Source organism: Maylandia zebra, linkage group LG7 (assembly GCF_041146795.1).
Source record: "Maylandia zebra isolate NMK-2024a linkage group LG7, Mzebra_GT3a, whole genome shotgun sequence".
Lineage (NCBI taxonomy): Eukaryota > Metazoa > Chordata > Actinopteri > Cichliformes > Cichlidae > Maylandia > Maylandia zebra.
The window spans coordinates 63222491-63248379 of record NC_135173.1 but is presented as its reverse complement, the minus strand read 5'-3'; the positions used below and the strand labels follow the sequence as shown (position 1 = coordinate 63248379).

The following is a 25889-nucleotide window of genomic DNA, read 5'->3' as shown; positions in this document are numbered from 1 at the left end:
AAGTCATATGTTTAGGCTGAATACAAGAGCAACAAGCAAGGCTCTAAGACAATGTTCTTCTGAGCAAACACTCTAGCAGCAATCAAAGCCAATCACAATCTCAATTTTATCTGAAAACCAACAAAAGAATAAGAAAGAACAAGTTAAGGTAAGAAGTTTTTAGGTTGATAAAAACAGGGCAGGAAGGAAGAGGAAATGGTCAGGGGTAAAGATACAAAAGAAAATATAAGGAAGGAAAAGAGAGACAGTAAAACATCCAGAATAAAAAAAGGAGTGAAAAGTATAATATGTAAGCAAAAAGTAAGGAAAGCAGAAGCTGATTTGAGAAGAAAGTGAGGAGAATAAGTGAAATGCATCAAAGAAAGAAGGTGACAAACAATGCACTGTTTACCATATGTCATTCTGCTGATGTGTTGGGGATTAAAGCTTCGGTCCACATGAAAGAAGCAGCCTCATTATAAAACTCCCAACATATTGCTACCTGGTAGGCGTGTGAAGCTAACAAGCTACTGTACATCTCCCTATTTGTTGTTAGTCATCTGTGCATTCCTGTTACCAACTAGACAACTGATCACCTCACCTCTGTCTCTCTCATGCATGCAAAAAGCCACACGCCCAAACACACGTCTCCTGATCAAAACTTAATCTCTCTTCTCCAACCTAATCAGATACAATGGAAAAAAAATAATTAGGATGAAAATCTATGGTGGGAAGCATGCTAATACGTTAAAAAAAAATCTGCTCATTATTTCAAGACTGGAAGACAGACTCGGATCTCGCCCCGGGGCCCGCAGCTTGGGAGATAATTGGAGATTCATGATGTGATTGTGACTATTGATGATAGAGGAGAGGGGATGGTTGGCCACTGTTAATCTTGACCCGCCTCCAACAGAGACGCTGCTGACATAAACAACAGGTGTGGACTTGCATCTTAGCGTCCATTCACGGCTTTTAATGAATACAAATTCCCAATTAGGAGAGGACACACACGCACATGCACGAACACACAAAAGCTGCAGATGCAAACATAGAAAAGTGGCAGCTGTAAAAACGCAACGGCGCTCCCTGTGGAGTAGAAACAAAGGATTAACAAAGGGGAAGTGAAGGTATGTAATCATTTGTCCTCAGCCTCAAAAAGGTCGACGCTGACTTTGGATAGAAAGCTTAAAATTGAAGATGTGGCTACGAGTGAGTGCAGAGATTGAGGCGACCTTGGATGTGGTAGTTCGTAAAAAAAAGATGTTCACCACAATGCGATTAAGTTTAACAGAATAATCAAGAAAATGACACATTTTGGTGAACTTGTTAATCAGTGTTTATTGTCATTTTCTTACATTTTGGATAAAAAGTTGCCAAAGTGGGCAGCTGCAATAAAGGGAGGGTGCAATAAACGCAAAGGTGGGGAATAAAGTGAAACATGTAATGCTGTAATGAGCTCATGTAGCACTACCTGCACGCATGAGGTGGGACATCGTATGTGCAGGAAGAGAGAAGAGGGACATGGTGGCATTGTTTCTTATTTCCAGCATGTCCATCCCAGCAGGACAGCACACAATCACCCTTAACTTCATTTACATACACCAATGACTCAACATGTAGACATGCGGTCAGCTAAACATCATTAAAATTGCCTGGTTCTTTACTTCTTTATAGCTTTTTTTCCATGTGATTTTTTTTTTTTTTATATGGAGAAGTAAACAGAAGCGCAGCCCAGTAAGGTACATTACCACTTACAGCTTGCCTAAAAAATAAATATAACTAAAAATCACAGGTGCAGACCCAGCTGGTTTGTAATAGACCGGTGCTAAGTGCAGATTGTTCTCACTGTATCATATGGAGAAAAAAAGAAACCAGTAAATATCATTTGCTCCACTGGCCAAAAATAGTCCAGGTCTGATATCAAAAACTGCAGTTTGTTATGAGGCAGATGGCCAGAGGAAATGTTTCCACATGCAGTGGTGGTGTAGTCAGACACTCTTACAAACCAGGAGATACTGAACATATTACCACAACTAGGGCTGCCACAAATGATAGTTTTGATAGTCGACTAGTCACCGATTATTTTTGCGATTAGTCGACTAATCATCATCCATTGGACGTAAAACGTACAGCTTTTTGCACCAGCAGCATCTGCTCTTATATAACTATCATTAGCTTACAGCTTTAAGTGTTTAAGGTAAAAATAAAGAAAAGATTATAGTTTATTACATTTTAATGAAATTTGCAGATTGTTTTGGTGAAGTTTAATAAACTCCTTGCTATCTAAAATATAACAGGACACCGGAGTATATTCTCCAGCATCTCGCACTTCTGATAATCAGCTGTCTGCTTGACGTTTATTCAGCTGTGTAAAAACTATAACTTTGATCTCAGCCAAACCGATTTACTCAGGAACAAATAAAATACTGAAAAAAGCCAAAGAATAACATTTTTAAGTTATCTAAGTGACTTATATATGTTTAACCTGAGTAGCGAAAGACGGCGGTGGGTTTGAAAATGATTTGCCGGGAGTCCGGTGTTCTCATGGGCTCTAGTGAGCCTTGAACCCGGCTAGCTATCAAGCTAGTGGGTAACAGACGTCTCTGAAAACATCGGAGCGCTTTTGAAAATATGTGGTGTCCTGATAAACTGAGCCGATATTTGAGGTTTACACAGCTACATTCTCGCCTGAAAGTATGTTAAACGTTTATTTTGTGACCCAGAAAGAATAATAAGAGTAATAGTAAAACTAAGTAGCTGCCGCCATTGTTGGAAACTGAGCTGGGCCGCGCTATGAATTCTGGGACAGAGCTACTTCTTCTTCGGGGTTTAACGGCAGCTGGCATCCTTGTACATGCAGTGCTGCCATCTTCTGTTTCAGTCCGTTATTACACTCTTAAATCCAACTGCTTATTCCTGCGTCTTTTGTGATCTTTCAAAGCTTCAAACAACGCGTCGACTATTAAATCAGTCGTCGACGGTTTTGATAGTCGACGTAATCGTGACTAGTCGACTAATCGTGGCAGCCCTAACCACAACGACAAAAAAAACATAATACAAGAAAAACCCCAAACATGTCTTTCTTTCATACACACAGATATTAGTGACGTTTATTTTTTATACTTAGAAAATCATATTTATGCAAATAATGTATATCTACTTAAAAATGATAAAAACCTGCGGTGTTTGCATTTAAAACATGTACACATCACAATATTTAAAATATGTAGCGTTAAGTGTTGACAGTGAAAGGCGGAGTGTGATTAAACCTGGCACGTTTTCTTGCTTCCTCCTCTTCCCACGTTGCACTCGTTGTTTTTCTAAGTTCTAATTAACAAAAGGACATTGTGCACAACGTACGAGGCAGAAAGCCCAAGAAGGACATTCAGCTAATCTTCTTGAAGAGCAACTTTAATTTGAATTTCTTTCTGAAGACCAAAACTAATCTGCTTATTACTGCAAGTAAAAGCAACAATTTCCTGACATTCGTTATTATAGATTTTTATTGTTAGCTTCTCTTGAACAATTAATTAATTGTAAAAAAAAATGCTACTGCTTCGTGTTGTGTTTATGAACTCGATGATTAAATTATTGTTTGGTTCACGTCTATAATAAGAGCTGCTTTATCGTTGCAATTCTATTCCAGCTACAATTTTAATCAAATTTTCACATTCACAGTTAATTTACTTGACCTAACTGCTGAATGACATTTAATATTTTATCTGTCCCTGTGTTATAATTGTAGTGTGTTTTTACAGCTCAATCTTCAGTCGAGCTGAATGTTTGCAGATCTTAGTTTAAAGACATTTTCAGACTGAGTGCAAACTTCTGGCTGGGAGCAACTTCATACAAAATTAATGAGAAGATGTTAACTCACCCTGTGTAGCAGCAAATGAGGCAGCATTTATGCGTGTTAAAAATATTTAAACTAAAGCACAAAATCTAGGCTCGTAGTAGGACTTAATGATGAGCAGACACAGCTCTCACTTTGGCCATACTAAAAGGACATAATGGTTGTCTGCTGTTGTGAGACACTGCGGACAAAATGGTTTAAGTCCAATAATCAGATGCTTGGGGTCGGGTGGGTTGGGAAGTGCTGGGTTTTTACTTAGGGGGCTGGAGGGAAAACAGCTGCTCCACAGAATGAGCATTGCTCTTCCTGCGTCTGGTTCAACAGTCAGCCAGAGACTTCATTCCTGCACCCTGGGAGGCAATCTTCTGATAGCTTGATGAAACCGCAGATAAAATTCACTTCACAAAAAGTTTGAAACCACCTCGAGGCGGTGCTCAACCCCTAGAAGAAAGTCAGTCACTCACCCTCCACGGCTTGTAAAACTTATTGCTACTAGGACAGGGTAGCAATTAAAGTAGACTCAGACCTTTTTGCGTCTGGTTTATGACAGCTGGAGTACAAGAGGACACATCAAGTAGAAACTGCAGGCAAATTAAAAACTACTGCAGCAAGGGATGTGGATTACTCCCACTATTAGAAGGTTTAAAAAAAGTACTCAAAGTGAATGGTGACATCATTGAGGCTGATTTTTTTTAAAGGGACTAGCCAATCAAAATAATCTACTTGTGTTAAGCAATTTGTTGTATTAAAGTCTGCAATCTACCAACAAGCAGCCAGTGCTACTTTGATAAGGTCAAGAAAACAATTAACAGGTTATGTGCATGTCAAAATGAAAGCCCAAACACAGAACACTGAAAGCAGGGACACGGACCAAAAGGCAAGCTTTTCATAATTCACAAAAATGTCCAGAATTCCAGAAGAACAAAGTTTGGAGGGGGCGAAGTACAAAGGTAACAGGACTATAAATCCATATGGGAACAAGAGAACCAATGAGAATGGGGCATACAGTCAGAACAGAGGGACAAAAGGAAAACGCAGGAATGAAAAACACAATTTGCTTGTTAGGTGTCGACAAAGCGATCCTTTGCTTTTTGCCTTTTTGTAAAGATTCAAGTCCCCAACATTTGTGCATTTGTCACTATAGGCCCAAATCTTTTTTAATGCTTCTAAGATTTCAGTCACATCAAAAAATTCAAACCATGCAGCATAATCTTCATACTCCAGTTGTACATGGGGTCCTCTCAGACATTTACTGGAGAACTTAAGGAAGGTTTTATGTTTTGGGGGTTTTTTTTGGACTATAATGTGATGTGTTCAGTGTGAACAGTTTTGCACTCTTAGAACTGCAATAAAAGACACAACATTAAAACACAGCTCTGCTTTTGGTTTTGTGGATTTATCATCATTTGAATGGCAAATTTTGGAACACTCAATGCCCTTTGTTCTCCTCTCGCTCTCATTTTCAGCCTTTTCCGTTCCAATGAGGCTTAGGTAAAATCCCTTTACCACCCTCCCTTTTCTTCTGAAACAGGGAAAAGAAACCCTGACAGTGAAATAAAATGACCAAACAAAATAAAACAAAGTAAGACATGCCAAGGACAAGACAGGCCCTGCGGTGCCAGCCAGCCTAACAAACTGTCTCGCCACAGCCTCAATCTCCCCCATTGATTTGCTGACAGGGGATCTTTAGCCCTGAGTAAAAACAATCCATCGGGGACACCGGTTTCTGTCAGTGCTGTGCATTTTGAAATACCTTATTAAACATTTATGACCAGGCACACGTTATTACAACCACAATTCTATTAATCTAATTCATCATTTATACATCACTGGATTATCCATTCGGCTGTGCTGTCACATTATCTTTACAGACTGAATTTCAAAGTGGCCTTTAAAAAGATCACTCATTTATAGGGATCACATACTGTATTTAAAAAAAAGAACACTGTGACATATCACATTTGATAGGAGATAATTCAACAGACAGTTGAAGTGTCGCAAAAAACATTAAAGAATTAAAATGTGGGAAAACTGCAGAATAAAGGGCCCTTTAGAGCCAGCAGTCATCTCCACAGTAAAGAGGATATGTTACAGCAGAGACCTGTGAACGCGAAAATTCCCCAAGTGCATCTGAGCATTGAGCTTAAATGAAGTCCCACTGCAAAGTGAAGCATTAAAGCCTTTCAAAGTAAGATGAAAGACAGACAGAGGCATGAGATGTGCTATGAGCGCCGTCGTCATCCTGCCTAACACTAGAATGTAATTGTAAACCTTCTTTGATGACTGCTGCTAATAACTATGCTATAAAATCCCATTTGGATTACATAGTCTGTCTAAACTTTATTTGTCTCAGGGAGTCTCTGGATTCTGCATTAAAGACTTTTGAAAGCCTGACTAACAGCTTTCATGTCGGAATCTCCATATGGCAGGAAGTGGAAAGTGAATTTTAATGCCTCAAATCGGGTTGCTGATGTCCATAAAATGGACATTTATGTTCACTGGGCTAGCTGATGTGTCCCGCTTTATATCAAAAGGGGATGAAGGTGAGAAATATCTCATGTCAGAGAGTCCAGCTGTCTCTGGAGTTCTGCCCAGTGCTGTTAGTGAAAGTCTGCATTTGCCTTTTCAAGTTTGAATTGGTCTCTTCCTCTGGGGGGGTAGAAGGATCTATACCTGACACCAGAATTCAATTTAGGCACAGAGCATGTTTCAGTCCAAGAGCTTAAAACTGCAATAGTAACTATGAGGGCGTACTTAGGCACAGCTGTAGCTTGAGCTAAATGCTAAAATCAGCATGCAAACACATTGATGTTTTCGCGTATTCAAAAACACATAATTACATCCCACCTACACAGATAAAACACAGCCAGTTTAAATCACAGTATTGTTGATAGCCCACGTGTTAAATATAACTGCAAGCACATTTTGCTTGAGTAGCTGTAATTGAATTTTTTTAATTCTCTCAAGTTCGTACAAACATTTGTTTACTACACAGAACATTGAATCTAAATATTGGGAAGAATACAACAGAGCTTATGATTCGATTTCTTTTGTTTCAATTTACACCCAACAGTGTTGCTGTGAACTCAGCAAGTTTCAACTGAGGTGCTATAACGTGCACACGCTTGTGGGTGGAGGACAGTAAGCTGAATAAATGTGTTAGAGTTTTGATAAATGTCTGAAAGTGCTGCAACTACACTAGAGCTAAATGAACTAAGATGTATTACTCACTGTGCAGCTCTGAAACTTTAAAAAGCTTAAACCCGGATGGTGCAGTTGGGTCTAACTTCAGAGATGTTGTAGGTGTACAAACTGTATTTTTACCATTGAGATAGACGAGTGACAGAAAAAAGTAACATTTGTGCTGAATGTAGACAATTTCAAGACAGGTGAGGGACTGAGTACAGCAAAGAGGGGCCCATGTATCCATAAGAAACAAGGCACTGTCATATAAATGAATAAAGTGTTGTCATTTCAAAACAACACACCAGCAGAGATGTGATGTAATGGGCAGGGAACAGTCTATAGACATAACTGAAAAGAGACAGGCAGCTACATTAAAAAGTATTCCTAATATTCCAACCCGAAAGTGATGAAGCTGTGATGGAGACACATTTTTCAAAGCAGACCGAATGGTACATCAGATTGCCTCAATCAGAGAGGAAAGTATTTTAAAAAAATGCAAATTATTTATTTGCATTTGTCTTTGATCGGCTTTTTAATGTTAGAGTCCAGGTCAATGACTCAAATTAGTAGAAGTGAGGCCTAGTGAACATCTGGCAGGTTTGATAAGCACACGAGTTAATCGAATTGGCAGCGCGTGTAATTTTAAGCCTGAAAGGTCACACGCTACAGTCGTTGTGAAGGGGGAAATTAGCTCAAACTGACCAAAACTGTATTTTTGCCCTGGACTCTAGAAAGTCTTTTCTGCAGGGTTAACTTGAGCATTTTTATATTGCAGGAAATCCCCATCACAGGAAATCTCACAGTCTAAGAATGCTAGCCTGTCATTTTTCATATATCCTCCATGGTGAACTTGATGTGTCGGTCCACCATAGTGAGCCCGTATGTGTCAGGAGTATCGAAACAGCTGAGACACATGAAACACTGCGTACCTGTGGCTTTCAAACCCCAAAAAAATGGTGCCCCAAAAATCAGCCCACCCCAAGGATCGGGTCCTCCAACACAAACAGAGTAACATAGTGTACGCTGTTAAGTGCCAGGAGGATTGCCAGGATTTATACATCGGGGAAACCAAACAACCTCTGGCAAAGTAGATGACACAACACAGAAGAGCCACCTCGTCAGGCCAGTACGCTGCAGTCTATTTACACCCGCAGGCCAGTGGACACTCTTTCAATGACGAGGATGTACACATCCTGGACAGGGAGGAACGCTGGTTTGAGCAGAGAGTCAAGGAGACGACGTGAAAAGGGAAAAACATCTGTGAACTACTGAGGACGGGGCCAAAGGGTACATCTTTCACCATCTTACAATGCTGTGATTGCAGCCATTCCCCAACTCTCTGTGAATGGGACTCATGACCATTGATCAATGATGATCAATGGTCTTGACAATCTGCATATTAATGCATATTAATGATCACAGAACTGACCTTTCAGTCATTGTACAAATGTACTGTTTATAAGGTCAGGGAAACCTGCAACCAGCTGAGACTGAAGAAGTCACTTGGATGAGTGATGAAATGCTTCTCCCACTGAAAACGCTACGTCCAGATGAACAAAATCAACTTTTCGGGATTGCAGTCAATACCCATTTTCACTCCGATTTTTACACCTTGGCTCGTGTGATTAGGTAGAGGATCAATAGGGGGCCCATGACCCTCTTGGGGGACACTCACGTAGGGCTTAAAATTTGGGACTCTCCACCAGTTGCTCTTAGAACTGAAGAAGTTTCTCAGGTGAGAGGTGAAAGTCCAGATGCTTTTCTTTCCAAGCTCCTTAGACTACGATGACCTGGATGACAGAGAACCTTCAGACAGTCAACAGGTGTTGCTTTGCAGCCTCATGTTGCCATCAGTGGAAATCAAGTCTCTGCCAAACTAAAATATTGGATTTAAAATGAATCAGCTGATGCAAAAAGGAGGCTTTTAATAAACGACTTCCTCCAAACGTATGAACATTTTTATAGTAAAAACAAATTGTCAGATTGTGCTGTCTGAGAGAAACACCCTGAAAAAAGAAACACTGTTCTCATCCTCTCATTCACTTCACATGCCACGCTACCTCGAAGAAGCCGGCTCCTCACTACGAAGACAAGGATCTGTGTTTAATATTAACAAGATTATTCCACAGTCAGTATAAGGAGGAAACAAAAAGACGAGAGATGCCAGATGCAGTCATTAATTGGTATTACACACTGATGCATGAGTGAGATTGACATGAAATAATTTTTAAAACTAGGGAGGATGTGTCTTGCCTGTCACCGTCCCCACTTCATTCGTCCAGTTGTCTCCCTCCTGCAACTCTCAGCCAATTAGAGCCAGTTGAGAGACATTGTCTGTCTGTCAGCCACCAAAAGCTTTTCAAAAATCCCCCAGGACTGACTCTGTGAACACGATGTGTGCATCTGTGTGTGCGTCCTATTGTTATCGGCTGCTCTCTAACTTAACAAACCTAACGCAAGATCCATAATATTACTCCCACGAGTTCACAAATCAAGATACATGCAGAGGAAAAGTCACACACACACAGACACACATACAGCCAACACTGGGTTGAGCTGTCTCTCATTTTTCCAGCCTCTTCCTGCTCTCACAGACAAATGAAGTCCAAAGATAGTGCAGCTGACAACACCCTTCACAGTAACCTGCTGTCAAATCACCCCAACACCCAGTAAAGAGCACATACAGCACAAACATGCATGAGGTGATAAAGTGCGTGAAATAAAATGTCTAAACTATAAAAAATACACAAGCTAAGCATTGTTTTCTCTAGAGCAGCAGTACTGGGGATAAAAGGAGAAGATATTCTAGTTGTATTTTACTGAGGATGATATGTATCTGACTAAAGAAAGAAGCTGCCTGGAGGCAGAGAAAATGTGTGAATTATCAGTGTGGTGTACGGCAGCAGCGCGAATTCGTCCAAGACACCAAGAGATATCAAGGTGAGAGTCCTACTACAATGAAAAACAATCTTGTAATAAAAACTGAATTATCCAATGTCTCCATCAAGAAACGCTGTACCTGGAAGGCTTGACCAGCTGCCTATCACCCGTTTCCCTGAAAGGACCACACGATGTGAAACAGATGACGTGTATTCACAACAACTACTTACCCTCACATGTGAGTGTTTGCGTGGTACCCTCACAGGTGAGAGCTTTCACTTCCCCACTGAGGCCTTTTGAGCAGAGCCAAAAGACAGTTCTCTCAATGGAGTTTAGAGGCTGTGACGAGTTGACAAAACATTTTGTCAACGCGTCACGGTTTGTGAACATGCAGAGAAAGTACATCACTTAGCATTACTTCCTCGCTTCTAAATGTGACAGATGTCAGCAACGAGAAAGGAATGGAAGGAGAGCTTTGGAGCACTCTCCGAGCGCCTTGCGTTGTCTCTCTTTATTCAGCGGTGCGCTCCTGACTTCTATGGGAAGCAATAAAGATGTAGGGAGTGGTTTTGTGTGTGAGTGCATGCGTGCCTGCCTATCTGTCCTTCTGTCTAGTGGCACGTCTGTAGCAATTTCCTGTGAAGTGTTTTGCAGAGAGAGAGGAAAGTGAAGGATGGAGTTCTTGGTCCTCTTCTCCCTCTCTGTCTATTCATCTTCATCTTACCCCCCACCCTCTTTCTCTGACATTCTCTCTGAAATAAGGACCTTCAAAGCAGGGAGAGATAATGCAAACACTATGAGATTACAGAGAAAGGAAAAAGCAAGAAAAAAAAGTACTGACATTAGGATGAGAATGTCAAGAAACTGGAAAACCGATAAGACATTGGATGCACATTTTATTGCACGTAAATGCTGTGTGCTTTACATAAAAGGAATGTAGCATATGCCTTTGATTGATTGATCATGCTCATAAGAGCATGAGAAAAAGGAAAAAATTTTTGGGTGTTTGGGAGGGGATGCCAGTCAGTTAGGCAGTGAGGTGTTTGAAGAAAATGAACGGGCGAAAAGGAAGCAAAAATCCCGAGAAGAAACAGTAACATTATAAAAAAAGACAAGCTGAGAAAATAGAATAAAAATAGGAAGCCACAAAGCCTTTTTGAGTTTATTCAATTAAAAGATGACATTCAAATTTAAGGTCATGGCCTGTTCCAGGAACACTGAGATTACCCTTTGTAAATAAATACGCTACATGAAAAAAAAAAAAACAATAATTAATGAACTTCTTTAGTTCCTCTAGAAATTCATTTGCTACACTGCTCATTATGTGACATCTTTTTCAGTTTGACTTTATGTATTGAATTCTATCACAGAGCCGGCAGCAACGTTGGTGAGAGGCAGCAGAAAGATAGCAGCAACAATTCTACTGCAGAAAAGGGCAACATTTCCTCTACAACATTCAAGCCTGTACAGCTCTGCTTCTCTTACCTGTTGAAAGTGAAGCTTTGGTTGTTACTATTATATTACACTGTTTGGCTGCTGGGTCATTTTCCTCGAGCTCTGCACTACCATTGTGGACTGGCTATGGAGCAGGTTAGCATATTACCTTCACTTTTATAGACGGATAGCTGTCCGTGGTCTGGAAATAGTTTGGACTTTACTGTCATGCTATAATGCATCTCCAACACATAAAATCTGTAGACTGCTAAACAGAGAAGCCCTCTCCCTCTCCCAGCCACCTCTTCCAGCTTGTCCGGGGGAACACCAAGGCGTTCCCAGGCCAGCCGAGAGATATAATCTCTCCAGCGTGTCCTGGGTCTGCCCCGGCGCCTCCTCCCGGTGGGACATGACCAGGACACCTCACCCAGGAGGCGCCTAGGAGGCATCCTTATCAGATGCCCGAACCACTTCAACTGGCTCCTTTCGATGTGGAGGAGCAGCGGCTTTACTCTGAGCCCCTCCCAGATGGCTGAACTTCAAATCAAATCAAATTCAAATTTTATTTGTCACGTACACAGTCATACACAGTACGATATGTAGTGAAATGCTTGGACAACTGCTCGTGACCTAAAGAAAACAAAAAAGGAAAAGGCTATGAATAAGATAGGAAATAAATATGAAAAATTAAAAAGGGTAAATTTAACTAGGAAGGAATAAAATATAAATTAAGGTTAAAAATGAAATAACTGTACAACACAAATTAGAATGAAGGGTAAATTTAACTGGGAAGAATAAGATAAAATATATAAATTAAAGTTGAAAATAAAATAACTGTACAACAAAATACACAATACACAATATAGAACTATATAAGAATGTATGAAGAAATCTAAATATAAATAAATATATACACAATAACAGCAGCTGTACAAGTATTAACCGGAAATGAAGAATATAGTGACCAGTGTTGTGCAAAAACAAAGTCCAGAAAGTCCAGTGTGTGTGTAAGAACCATATGTGTGGGTCAGTACTGTGTGGTGGTGTGATTGAGAGACCGTATCGCCTGCGGGAAGAAGCTCCTCCTCAGTCTCTCTGTGTTGGTCTTCAGGGAGCGGAATCGCTTTCCTGACCTCAACAGAGAGAACAGTCTGTTGTTGGGATGGCTGAGGTCCTTCACGATCTTCCTGGCCTTGGTCCAGCACCGCCTGCTGTAGATTGAGTGCAGGTCAGGGAGCTCGGAGCGGATGGTGCGCTCAGCTGACCGCACAACCCTCTGTAGAGCTCGTCTGTCCTGCATGGTGCTGTTCCCGAACCAGGTTAAGATGTTTCCCGCCAGGATGCTCTCTATGGTGCATGAGTAAAAGTTCCTGAGAACCTTGGAGGGCAGTTGGAAGTCTCTCAAGCGTCTGAGGTGGTAGAGACGCTGACGGGCCTTTTTCACCACGGTGTTGATGTGACAGGACCATGACAGGTCCTGCGTGATGTGAACTCCGAGGTATTTGAAGCTGTCCACTCTCTCCACTGGGCACTCGTTGATGACGGGGGTCTGGTAGTTCCTCTCCTGCTTAGTGCTGAAGTCCACTATCAGCTCCTTTGTCTTACTGACGTTTAGAAGGAGGTTGTTCCTCTGGCACCAGTTCTCCAGATTCCTAATCTCCTTCAGGTAGGCCGTCTCGTTGTTATCAGAGATCAGGCCCACCACGACGGTGTCGTCAGCAAACTTGATGATGGTGGTGGAGCTGGTAGTGGCCACACAGTCATATGTGACACTTCTCACCCTATCTCTAAGTGAGAGGCCAGCCACCCTTCGGAGAAAGCTAATTTCTTCTGCTTGTATCATGGGAGCCCATCCTCCTGCAGGCCACCCGCAGGAGGGGCCTTAGGGGTTGAGTGCATTGTGTGCCGGGTGGCGGCCAGGAGTGGAGGCCTCGTCACTGGTCGCCAAGACTGGCGACTGGGACATGGAAAAGAAACTAACACATAAAAATGGCTTAAAACATGTTAATTTCCCAAAAATAAAAAATACAAATATTTTAATTATTTATTAGAACCGAGTCTATGACCCAATCATTAGCAACAGCTTTTCCTCTTAAATTTCTTGAAAAATGGTCGTCAGTCTCTTGACAGATTTGGGCTCCCATGGTTGCTTTGTGAACAACATCTAATGGCCTTTGTTACCCTTTGTACAAACAACTTTTCTTAACTTTTCTTTCTTATTTTTTATTCTTATAAGCCTGCTAATTTTGATCAGCTAAGTTTTTTCTCACTCAATACACAACAGTAGTACTTGTGAGGTCGGGCTTTTAACCAGGGACGTGCAGAGGGGGGGGCTAGAGGGGCTTGAGCACCCGCCCCTTTCCTGATGAGTGCCCAAAGTGCCCTTTTGTTGAGGCAACTTTTAAATTTTTTTTATTTATTTTTTTATTTTTTTTATGTGTGTGTGCGTGCGGAGTCCTGTCTGTGCCCCTCAACAATAATATTTAACTATTAATCATAGTTTTGCTAAATAAAAGGATCTGGCTTGCATCAGTCACATGATCACATTTAACCAATGATCGCCCTCGACGGCAGAACGCGCTGGTTACGAGCCGGGAACGAGTTCACAAAGAGCACGCGCATTTTTTGCGGTCCGGAGCTGTAGGAGAAACACAAGTTAACTCAGAGACACAGACTGATGCGACAAAACCAGTAAGTAGGTGTACAGCGTACACTGTAGTGTGTAGCACCCAGGAGTATTAGCTTATTACGTACACGTTGGTAAGCTGTCTTGTTGCAACTGACGAACTGAAACAAATGAGCGTGCTGTGTGTGCAACAGCGCGACAAACATTACCTGTCCTTTTATTAACTGCACAAGTAGTGCTGGTCATAGCTGCTGGCTACCTGGCTGTCATGGGTCTGTAGCTCTGTCACCGTTTTAGGGAACATATTTAGTTTTAAAGTAAGTTTCTGGGCATTTCCTGCCTTTCTGGAGGGATTATATTTCACTAAAAAACGATCTAATATGCATGTCCACATAATAATTATTATAATTATAATATATTAAAAAACACACGCTGTATTTTAAAGAACATACATTAAGAAGCAGATTATATTAGATTTATATTTTAAATAAGACAAAAGTTGGATTTTACAGCAGTAAAATGATTGTATCTCTACAGTTTAAAAATGTAATAAGCTTTGCCCTGCACAGAGTGTATAGTGAAACAAATGGAATCATCATAAATACATTATTTCATATTTATTACTTCCCCCTCCTCATTGCTTTATTATTGTAGCTCTAGTAATAAATAATAATGTAAGGATGCCCATAGTATATACAGTATTCTGAAGAAGGTCTAAAATGTCACTGTGTGTGCATGTGTGTGTTTTATTTAGCTGGATTTAAAAAAATATTACTCATGATATAACATTGTGCAGACATGGCTGGTAAGGACATGAGGAGGAAACAGTAGGAGCTGTATGAGGCTACTAAAGGCAGGGCTATAACATTTTTCTGTCATCATTTTATTATAGATTAAGTGCAAGAGTTGTTAGGTGTGGATAATTAGATTATAGTTTATTGCAATAGCAAGTTGTGCCTTGTTCTCAGATAGACAGCAAGTGGAGAGTGATATATGAAATGATGGGAAGGAAGGAAGAAGAGAAGCAAAGAGTGATTCACAGGCAGAGCCGAGTTTATGTCACAGTTTTTCGTTGCCTTATGGTTCCAAGCGCTGTCACCAATCTTTGCATTTTGTTATTATCTCATGACACTTGTTTAATCAGCTACCATCTCTCCTGTGGACTTTTTAATGTCTACAGTCTCAGATCAACACAGCCCTGCCCTTCCCATATTAGATTCTTGATGAATGTGTGTTGTTGTTATTCAGCATGGTTCAATGTGCCCCTTTTTAACTTTGAGCACCCGCCCCTTTAAACCTCTCTGCACGTCCCTGCTTTTAACATCAGAGTTGGAAAAGCTGAAATAGCAAAGGAAGAAAGTAACCTTTTACAGCAGGTCAGCATTCCCTTTCCCCCACTCCATCCCAACTTTTCACCCTCTCTGATACTGGTTTTGCCAGAGGTCTCTTCCTGTTAAAAGGGACTTCTTCCTCGCAACAGAAAGACTTTTAACCTACAATATAAAGCACCATGAGATCACTGTTTTTGTAAACTGATAATAAAAAAATTTAAATTGTATTTAAACTGAACTTTCAAAAAAAAGTATAAAATTTCCTGACATGTTTTAAGGATGGATGAAAAAATTTAATAATTAAATTTTGAACAAAGTGGACAAAAAAGAAACTGCAAAGAGAAACAAAAAGCGAGACAGAAGATAAAAGTATAAGATAAGTAACTTAAGGAACTAAAGTTTTTCCACTTTGAAGAGGGAATGGGGAAAAAAAGAAAATAGATATTAATAAAGGCAATTCCTAATGAAATGAAATAATGAAAATAGGTTCAGACTAGCAGCAGAAAGCCACAAACCTCTTGCCATGACCATCCTCTGTGGCACAGAGGTCACTGTGACACATTTCAAACTTTTTGTGAAAGTGAGATTTTAAAAGCGTCACTTTGGGCAGAGAAAATGTCAGATGCAGTTTTCCCCAGGGAGATCTGATAGGTAGTAGCTCAGGGCAGTAAATGGTCAGGTCTATGGCTCAGGGCAACGTTTGGAGCGAAAACCTGTGTCTGTGACCACCTCTGTCCACCTCTCTTTATACCCCTGCCTCCTTTGTGTCCCTGTTTTAAAAGGAAAAAAAAAAAAACATGGATTCTGGCTGCTGCCTACAGTGCTAAAAGCTGAACAAAAAAATGGTTTCCACAACAACAGCTGTAGTCATAACACACAGTGCCCTGAAGCGCTTGCTGAGCAATGCATGCGGAAAGAAGAAGATTGCGATTCACAAATCCTTTCAGAGGTAAGCTGGAGTGTACAAGTAAAATCACCATTAAGGCAAAGAACGAAATTAAGGTAATTAAAATGTGACCAACACTTCTTCATTTTAAAGTTGATACAAATTTCTTGTTGGCCAGCAGCTCTTGACATTTCTCTGTCTGATCTTGACGTGATCACAGCTGGTTGAGAGTACGTGGCATTTCAGTGGAAGTAATAAATCAGGTAGCTGCAGGTTTTTTTTGTGTCCTCTATCGTGAGCTGTGGCATTAACAAGGATGAGAACGTAATCCCTGGCCAGCAGCACTTTACATTTTACAACCTCCATTCATGTGATGGTTATAAACTCTCTGCCTCATGTGACATTTGAAACCAATCAATAATTAAATGCGGCGTGTAATTTTGTTTCTTGAGTTGGAGAGTGGTGACATTAAAACATACTTTTGGGTCCCAAAGGGACAAAAATCTCTCATACTTGTCTGCTCTTAACCTGCTGACATGAGTGATTTTCACTTTAGTTCACTAAAGTAAAAACCAGACACTTAGCATTATTATCGCAGTGGTGGCACCAAAGGTTATTTAGGAATCATTTGTGGATGATCAAGAATTTGTAGCATATTTAATAAGCTGCCCCATACAACTTGCCAATAAGAAGATTCCACGTCTTTAAACAGGATTTAAAACAGCCAAACCATAAGCGAAACGTCAACATTAAAAACACACACTGATCAGATTAAAACTACCTGACATGGGATTACACTGTGCAGTGATTATCACTGTTTCCCGACAGTAAGGAGGTCCAAACCCAGTGGCTCAGTGGGGCCTGTGTGGAGTCTGCATATTTTCCTGGAGCCTGCACTGTGTTCGCCCATAATAAGGGTGAATCCCGCCTCTAGCCTCCGAGCTCAAGACCTCCAGAAACCCCAAAATGGATATGCATTATCTCATTACAATGCCATGTTCTGCTGGGAAAACTTGGACCCTTTGTCTGGATGTCACTTTCAAATGCATCACCCACCTAAAGTTTGCTGCAGACCTCATTCCTCAACTAATGTCTCTGTAGCCAGCATGAGCAGAGCATGTTGTCATTACAGTGGCAATTCCCCTTAGCAGTGAGCTCTCCCATTAGGATAACATACCCCATCACAGTGGAAACTTGCTGGTTAATTTATGAATGAGAAAAATCAACAAAAAACACAAGGTGCTAATCTAGTCTCCAGATCTCAATCCCATCGAGCTTTAAACAAGCCCAAGCCCTCACAAAGCCCAGAGATTCCATGTTCCCATCATCACTCCAAAGCAAACACTGCATCTGTGCTTTACCGCTAAAAGGATACAACAGCTGACGGTAGCACAGCACCCCTGAATTTCAGGGATTTCACATTTTGCCAGGTGAATTGCGTTTTGATAATCTTGATAACCATCTATCAACATATGAACATATGATTCTTTTATACTTCAACGTTTCTTAATTCGTGTTGTAGTCTAAGAAGCATTTTGTAAATCACCTTTGATTATGTTGCATCCACATAAACAGTCTGTGTGAAGTACAAAAGAAGGAATGGATAACTTTTTAGCTTTAAAAAATGTTTCTGCATCCACTAACAGTGAGAGAGTGCCAGCAACGCGTGTGCTTGCCACACCAAAAGCCCTGAAATATTGTCCAGCGTCCCCAGAAGCAAAGTCAGCAGGTGACCGATAATGGGTTCCCAGATTGCATCGTTTGTAATGTAGGCAGCAGGTTTTGTGAAAGTGTTCTAATTCAATGCATTAATCACAACAAACATTTGCAATACAAGTAGTCAGACCAGGTAAAATGTAGTTATACACACATCTGTATTAAACACATTGTGCTGTGGAACTACAGAGCTGGGCGATATAAGATTTTTTCATTTCACAATATGTTTTTTTCATTTCAGGCAGGCGATAACGATATCTATCACGATATAAGCCAAATAACTATATTTGTAAGATTTAAATGTGCCGTTGCTCACAAGTAAAATGTGAAATAATCAGCAGCTTGTTTTTATTTAAATATTTATTTCCCATAATAAGTTCAACAGGGTAGATGTACTTAAGGAACATGAGACTTTTTCAGATAAATAAAGGCAAATATTGCAAACTACACAAAAGGCAGCCGCTAAAGCGTTTAAGTTTCAAAATAGAACAAACGAAACAGACTACTAAATTGTCAATTCTACTTGGAAACAAAATATTAATTCTAAAAATAAATCTTAGTTTGTTTTACAGAAGAACAGACAAAATTGACTAACTTTTGTCAATATCAAATAAACTGAGAACTAAAAGGAAATTCTCAATCTCTCCTTGTTGTATAGCTTAGCTTTTCAAACAGTTTTAACAGTTACTTAAAACAAAAGCCAAATGGCGAATTAGCGCTTCCAGTGAGAGACTGAGCATGCACCGGTTTATTGTATTTCCAGACTTGCTTTCGGCACAATTTACAGTGCACGCTACTCTGTTTTTTGTCAGACTTGAAATAGCCGAAATAACTTCACACTACGGAACTTCTATGGCTCTTCCGTTCGACAATCTCTCCGGCGTTGGAACCATCATCTGTTTTCTCTTCGGTAACCTTCGGTCACATTCTCGGTTGATTTTTCTCTAGTCGGCACACTCATTTCCTCCATTACCCGGGCGGCACGGCGGCTGGCTGCTTCCCAAACAAATACACATGTGCGGCTTGGCACTTGTGCTGTACGTAGCAAGTCACGTGACGTGACGCTGCGGCTTTGATTGGTTGCTACTTAATTTGGATTGGCTGTTCTTTTTTTTTTTTTTTAAGAGGACAAGAGCGGTGAGGTCTATCGCAATAGTTTAATTTTTCTATCGAGAAAAAGTTATTTCGCAATAGATATCGTTATCGTTCTATCGCCCAGCTCTACCTTATGGTGATTCGCATGTGTTACCAATTAAATTCCTTCAACTTGCATTAAATATATCCTAATATTGCTAATGATGCTGATTAAACAAACAATGGAATGGCAGTTTTAAAAAATTTGAATAAAATCCTTTAAACTCTACCTGAGTGTAGTCGTAGGATTACAGGTACTATAAAAGGTCTGCAGCTTATTAACTTCAGTAAACTGCCAACAGCACTTGAGGTTACTGGCATGTTTAAATCTGCAATATAATGCTCTATGTGCACTGTGATATGAGCAAATTTTCCACAGGCTCATGCATGTTGGGCTGCGCCCGCAAGGCATTTGTGCAAACGGGAGTGGATGCCAGGTGCAGGAGGAGGACGGACGGCAAGATCGGCAAGTTCAGCTTGACCAAGCAGGAGAGGACTGTTGTAAGTCGTGTCTTTAATGAACGCAGAGGCCTTGTGAAAAAATGTCACAGCTGTTCACTCTTTTGTAATGCGACACACGCGGCTCTGTCAACATCATATTTAGCATCTAAATGTTTATGTACAGAAAACCCTGTGTTTAACTTTCAATAGGTTATTAAATCTCATGTCATTACTTTCTAATAGAGTATATGACGTCTTCTGCTGCAGCACCTTTCTGACAGAGATGTTCTGGCTTGTAGGTACATCATCACAGTGAGAGCCCTGAGGTCTCATCTCCCCTCCCCGGCCTGTCTGTGTCTCTGTCTGCCAGTCTGCTTGTCTTGTGCCGGGCTTAGGCGTTTGTTAGATGGGGAGCATTGGCTGGCGCTGCGATGGAGAGGTTGGTCTTAAGGCTTTGTCCACACATCACCACAGCTGATTGCTCCTCTGGATGGTTGGGATTCTCAGCTAAGACAGGGATTACTGACCCATGTCGGCTTCCCACCTTTACAGCAGCCACTTCGATGTTCACCCAGTCTGAACCTTAATGCCCCAGCGAATTGAAAGAAAAATGTGTATGTGTGTATCTGTGTTTTACTTTTCTTGTGCCTGAAACCTTGGAAAGTTAACTAATATATATTTTTGAAACAGATACCCAACTATACATAACCCAGCTTAAAATAACAAAGCACAGGGCCCTGTGTGGTATTGGTATTTTGGTACCAAGCACATTTTTTGAGATTGCAGCTTCAAGCAGGATAATGTGCCATGTCGCAAAGCTCAAAGCATCTCAGACTGGTTCTTTGGACAATGAGGTCACTGTATTCAAATGGCTCCCACAGTCACCAGATCTCTATTCAATAGAGCTCCTCATGGATGATATGGAAGATTTACAGAAAAGTTGCAGCAACTGTGTGATGGTGTCATGTCAATAAAGGCCAGGATTGTTGAGGGGCCAAGGATGCTGTATCTGGAACACAGCTCATGCAACAAACTCAAAATCATCAGTTTACTGTCCATAGCAATTTACTCTTTACCGTTCACCTTTAGGATATTACTAGGATATGAAATCATTCTTTCAAACTGAAAAGAAGGAAAAATGTCATTCATACTTATCTGCAGTTTAACATGTATAGTAAACGCCAGTATCACAAAATTCCGTTCCAAGCTGAGTAAAGCAGATGTTCTTTCTTTTCATCAACATCTCTAGCAGTGTAAAAATGGGCTGACTTGGCTTATGATTAAAAACTAGCGAATCGACAACCTCAAGCAAAGTACAACAACAAAAGAGCAACATGAAAGAGGTGCCATTCTCCCTCTTATGCGTCAGTGTAACATCAAAACACATTTCAAGCTGCTATTTTGAGGCAGTCAGTAGGTGCATTTAAAACTACATAAAAATTCATCTTAGTCAGTGCACATATAAATGAGAGCGTTAGAAGTTTTCCAAAAAAAAACAAAAAACTGTACCAGATCCTGATCATTTGCTGATGATTTGCTGTTTACAGCACTTCAGATTTAGGTTTGTGATGCTGACAAAAGCAAAAACCAGAAACAGACACTTGGCATTCAGCACATATTGTGGACTTTTCCTTTGGAATCAATTTTAAATACTGTACAATACATAAATATCCGTTTCACTGCCACTTATTGAAGTAGTGTAGCCGCTCTGTCTCAGCTATCCAAGCTCACACTGGATGAGGAGCAGGATACGACTGACACGCTGCCAGTCCAAAACAGCGCAAAAGTAGCTTTCAAACAGGATGATGATATGGACCATGGGCAGTCAACAAAGTGTAACACACTGCAACTTCAACCACTGCATGCTTGAAAGACCAGCTAACAAAGGCAAGTCATCATTTGGGGAAGGCAAAATAAAGAAAATGTTGATAATGTGTTCCTGAATTCACTGAATCATATAACACAAGTATGGAAACACTTTTAAATCCAAGTGGAAATGTCAGCTTTGTGTTAACACTGTAAATAAAGGCATTTAGCATCTGTTCCTCCAAATAACTCTACAGATCTTTTAAACTCTTTAGAAATGAGAGACAAAGGTACAGAAACCAAATGACATTTCCATAAATTTATACCATATTATTAAATTTACTAGTATACATTACTAGTACAATTATAATATATTCTTACTGTATATGACTATTTTCATTTTTTGTATTTTTGAACTACTGGGTTGATACTGTATTTATATATTTTTTAACTTATATATGTTATAGGTTTAGTGTATCTTAACGGATATGAATATAAAAATCTTAGATAAATAAAAATAAGCCAGCCTAGCATATTGAAAGACTGAAACACTGCAGGTCTACAGTACATTTTCACATGAACAGGACATACCGATTAAAAAAAAAAACAACCTTTTGAATCATGGGCGTATTAGAAAAAGTTTTTAAGACTTGGTACAAAGTCCAGCAACTTGATAGCTGACATTCCAGTGTACAATCGGGCTGTTTCATCCAACAGCTCAATAGCTAACATTCCAGTCTACAGTACACAATCAAGCCATCTCATTCTACCATGAGACAGGCTGAAGTTTTCATTGTCTCAGGGTGGTTATTAGCCCCAGAGACAGACAGAGCCAGCCAAGAGAGGAGTTAGGGCTGTCTGTCAGCTTATAATGTCTCCACACAACAGCCCAAACCTAAACTGACAGGCACACACCACACTGACAGCCCACCAGCACCACGCTATTGTTCCCTCGCAAATGGCCAGGACGCACCTATCAGTGCCCACAGAAACAGCGTGAGGCAGAAAGAAAACACGCAGAGACATCCATATACTTTAGGTCAAAGCAGTTCACACAAGCAACATTAATGTAACATTTTAATCAGAAGACAGAAGACTAAAATGCACTATCACAGTAATCACAGTTTTATAACACACTAACATACTGAACATTAATGTTAATGTAAACTGAAACACTGTGTAAACTAAAATGACTGCCAGCTCTTTTGAGAGATGGACAAGAGAGCTTATACTATTTATATTGAATATTTCTGTGTAAAATAAATGCACGTTATAAAGTGTTAGTGGTATACAGCAAAATAGGCTCTTTTAATGCAGTCCAACGTTTTTGCTATGTGCAATCACTGACATCATTTTATTTTTCCCCAGTCTACCTGTTATGGCATCTGTTTATTATAACCTTATTTTGTTTCCACAGTACATCGTGTGATTCTGTGCTTTAGACCTGAAAATTCAGTTTGACATTCCCTTAAAGTTTGGAAATATCCTATAATCAGGTCTTACAAATCAGCTCTTTGCTCCTTCTATATTTCTGGAAAGCAAACAGGGAGACAGGAATTAATGAAAGAAACGGCTGAAATAAACTAGAACTATATCATTGTATTATTTAAAAATTGTATTTATTAATTCATTTTTTGCGAAGAGAAGCCTTCACAAAATTCCTAAACAGTCACACCTGCATTGCAGGCAAGGGGAAGAAAGGGCATTGTGTTCATAGTAGTGGTGCTGGACAGAGAACGATGGGCTCCAGCTATTCTCCTTAGAGCAGGATTGCTTATGTAACTTTAATGCACTTTAGTTATAATTACATAAAGTTATATTCTTAACATTAATCCTGTTTTCTCATCCTCTGTTACTGCATAATGATTATTGGCAAATGACGCTGCAACTGAGGCTATATTCCCCAACCAAAATAAGAAATAAAAAACAGAACAGGGAAATGGAAAACGAGATTTTTAGGTCCTTTCACCAGAGTCAGAATCAAATGTATCAGATTTCCACCACATGCAATCCACTTTAAATCTTTACATTCAGCAGCAGTTAGCTACCTGTGTAGCCAACACAACAGTTACTTGTACCAGGAGCTTAAATGGAATTTCATGGTAAGAAGAATTAATCTAGACTGGGGGTTCAGCGCTTGCAGGATCCTGCAAGGGAGCCTTTGGGCTTTGTTACCATTAGTGCCTTACAATGACCCAACCTGCTGCTGCACTCGTTCATCCAGGAGTGGTCGATGGACCCCTGCGGGGGATGCAGCGAGATGATGTAATTTTATTGACGTTATAAGATAAAAAGAACTCAACTTTTACTTTTCTCTTGCGCTTGAAAGTCTGTGACCAATAATACCCTTAATGTCCCAGCATGTAAGGCAGAAGGACTCATCAGACACTTTTGCATTTGCTTTTTAACCCTACATACAGAGAAGAACCCAACAATCATATGACCCCCTATCAGCATGCAGTTTGGCAACAGTGGGAAGGAAAAACTCCCTTTTAACAGGAAGAAATCTCCAGGAATCTCTTGAGTAATTAAAGAGTCTAACTTCCAAATAACTACATTTTATTCACAAATTTTTGCTTAATTTTGCTGCTGTAGCCACAGAGCCCCTGATTTCTGAGAAATTCAGTGATTTAAAAAGTCTTTTTTCTAAACACTACCCTTTTTCTACATTTCAGCTATACTTTACTAAATCAAAGCTAAATACTTGTTTTGACACAACAGAGCAGAAACACTGTGGACTGCAGAGACACAAGCACGAGTCATCAGAACGGAAACTAAAAAATCTAAAAACAAAAGTCTGAATATGATCTGGTCTGTATATGATTGGGTAAAGATTTTGGCTTTTATAGGCTGGTTTTCAGAACCTTTTATTCACAAATTCATCCATATAAGATTTTACATGATGAATGGAAAAATTGAGGATAAAAATAAGGTCTTGTGCTGATTATAAATGTCTGAAATGCAGTTCTCAGTCACGTATTGCAGCAAGTAAACTCCAAGTGAATGAATGAATATCATTTATAGACGGCAGGTTGAATTCTAATTCAGGATGAAGCTATGCAATTTGCAGTTGAATCCTTCCACGCCACCTTATAGTTGCTGGGACTAATCCCAAGATGTAAAAATCACTGTTCCTTTAAGAATTGCAGTACATAAATGTATGAAAAAAATGCCTTTTGGTAGTCCAGCATATAGCTATAGGAAATTATATATTATATTGACAGACATCCAAGCATTTGGGTTACACACACACACACACACACACACACACACACACACACACACACACACACACATGCTCAAGCAAACCTGTCAGCTGTGTCCTGTTATGCACTCTTCTCTATCTGCGCTATGTTTCAGTTTTGCCACACGCACACACGAAGAAGAAGAGCTGAGACAACAGCTCGTCCTCCCAGTGTGCTATCCAGTGAATGCCTTCCAAAAATATCCGATCCCCTAAAGGCATAGTTCAGTCAAAAGAAGTTTGCTGATGGTTTCCAAAGGAATCTGATTTCATGCAGTGGCTAGCATTAAAAGCTGTCAATATGCATCTGTTTTAATAAGCAGAAAGATCATAGATAATAATGCCGAGACATGATGTGGAGATGGGAGTGTCACTGTGGTGCTGCACGTTCATCAGCTGCAGCTTTGAAAATGCGTGTTTGCTCAGCGTGCGTGTTGGTGTGTGTGAGCAATATTTCAGCTTGTTCTTCGAGCAACCTGTCATTAATCTCACAGTATGTTGTAATAACCCTCGAACCTGAGCGCCTCAAATGATGATTATACCATATACACTGTTATGGTCTAGAATTGGTGGTTTTTATTTATACTTTTGATGTGTCGTGCCACTAGAACTTTTAATCCAACATGATGGGAAAGGATCATATGAAAAGATAGGAAAATAACACTGACACTTCAAAAACGGAGTGGGTGAGAACCCACAGAGAATCCGTATGATGGTAATCCTACCTTCTGTCGAATCTCTTCTTCCATCTTGATGGGGGAGCCAAACTCAGCCACCTGACGGACTCCCTCACTGGCATAGCCTCCGTACTCCCACAGCACATAACTTCTGGAATGGGATGCACCAATCAGAGCTGACCAGTGGTTGGCACGTCCTACAACACAGGAAGTCAGGAACACTCTTAACTCACTGAAGCTTATGACAACATGTTTATGATTTTTTTAAAAGAAAACTTTTGTTTCAGTTCTTTCATTCACTCATCCTGACTCTGTGCTCATGTTTAACATCTTTAATTTATTTCTACTAGCAGTTTCAGTTACCAGAAGTTACCACAATTGGTTAAGTTACAGTTGTACACGCGTTATGTGTTGGACTGTGTACAGAGACTTAGTGAAATCTCGTCATTTACCTTTATAAGGAAACCTTTATAAGCCAAATACTATATAGACATATGTCATCTAAACCTTCATAGAACACAGACTTGTTTGTTGTGTCTATACCAGTGTACTTACACTTGCCAAGTTGTGAGTGTATAAGGCAAGCATATCCTAAAGCTGAGTTATAGGAATGCTATACACTTCATATCCTCAGTGGCTGCCATCTGGGCTACACATCAATCACATTTCAGACATCAAGATGAAGAAAGCGCTAAT

The 25889-nt window shown here is 40.1% G+C and overlaps 1 protein-coding gene across 1 annotated transcript in view; it reads right to left on the bottom strand.

The window, feature by feature from the left end:
* spon1b (spondin 1b) overlaps positions 1-25889 on the bottom strand; it is a 131287-nt gene that overhangs the window by 58417 nt on the left and 46981 nt on the right. Inside the window, exon 6 of the mRNA XM_014413055.2 lies at positions 25242-25390. Coding sequence (XP_014268541.1) covers positions 25242-25390 — 149 coding nt within the window. The remainder of the gene's footprint in view (positions 1-25241; positions 25391-25889) is intronic.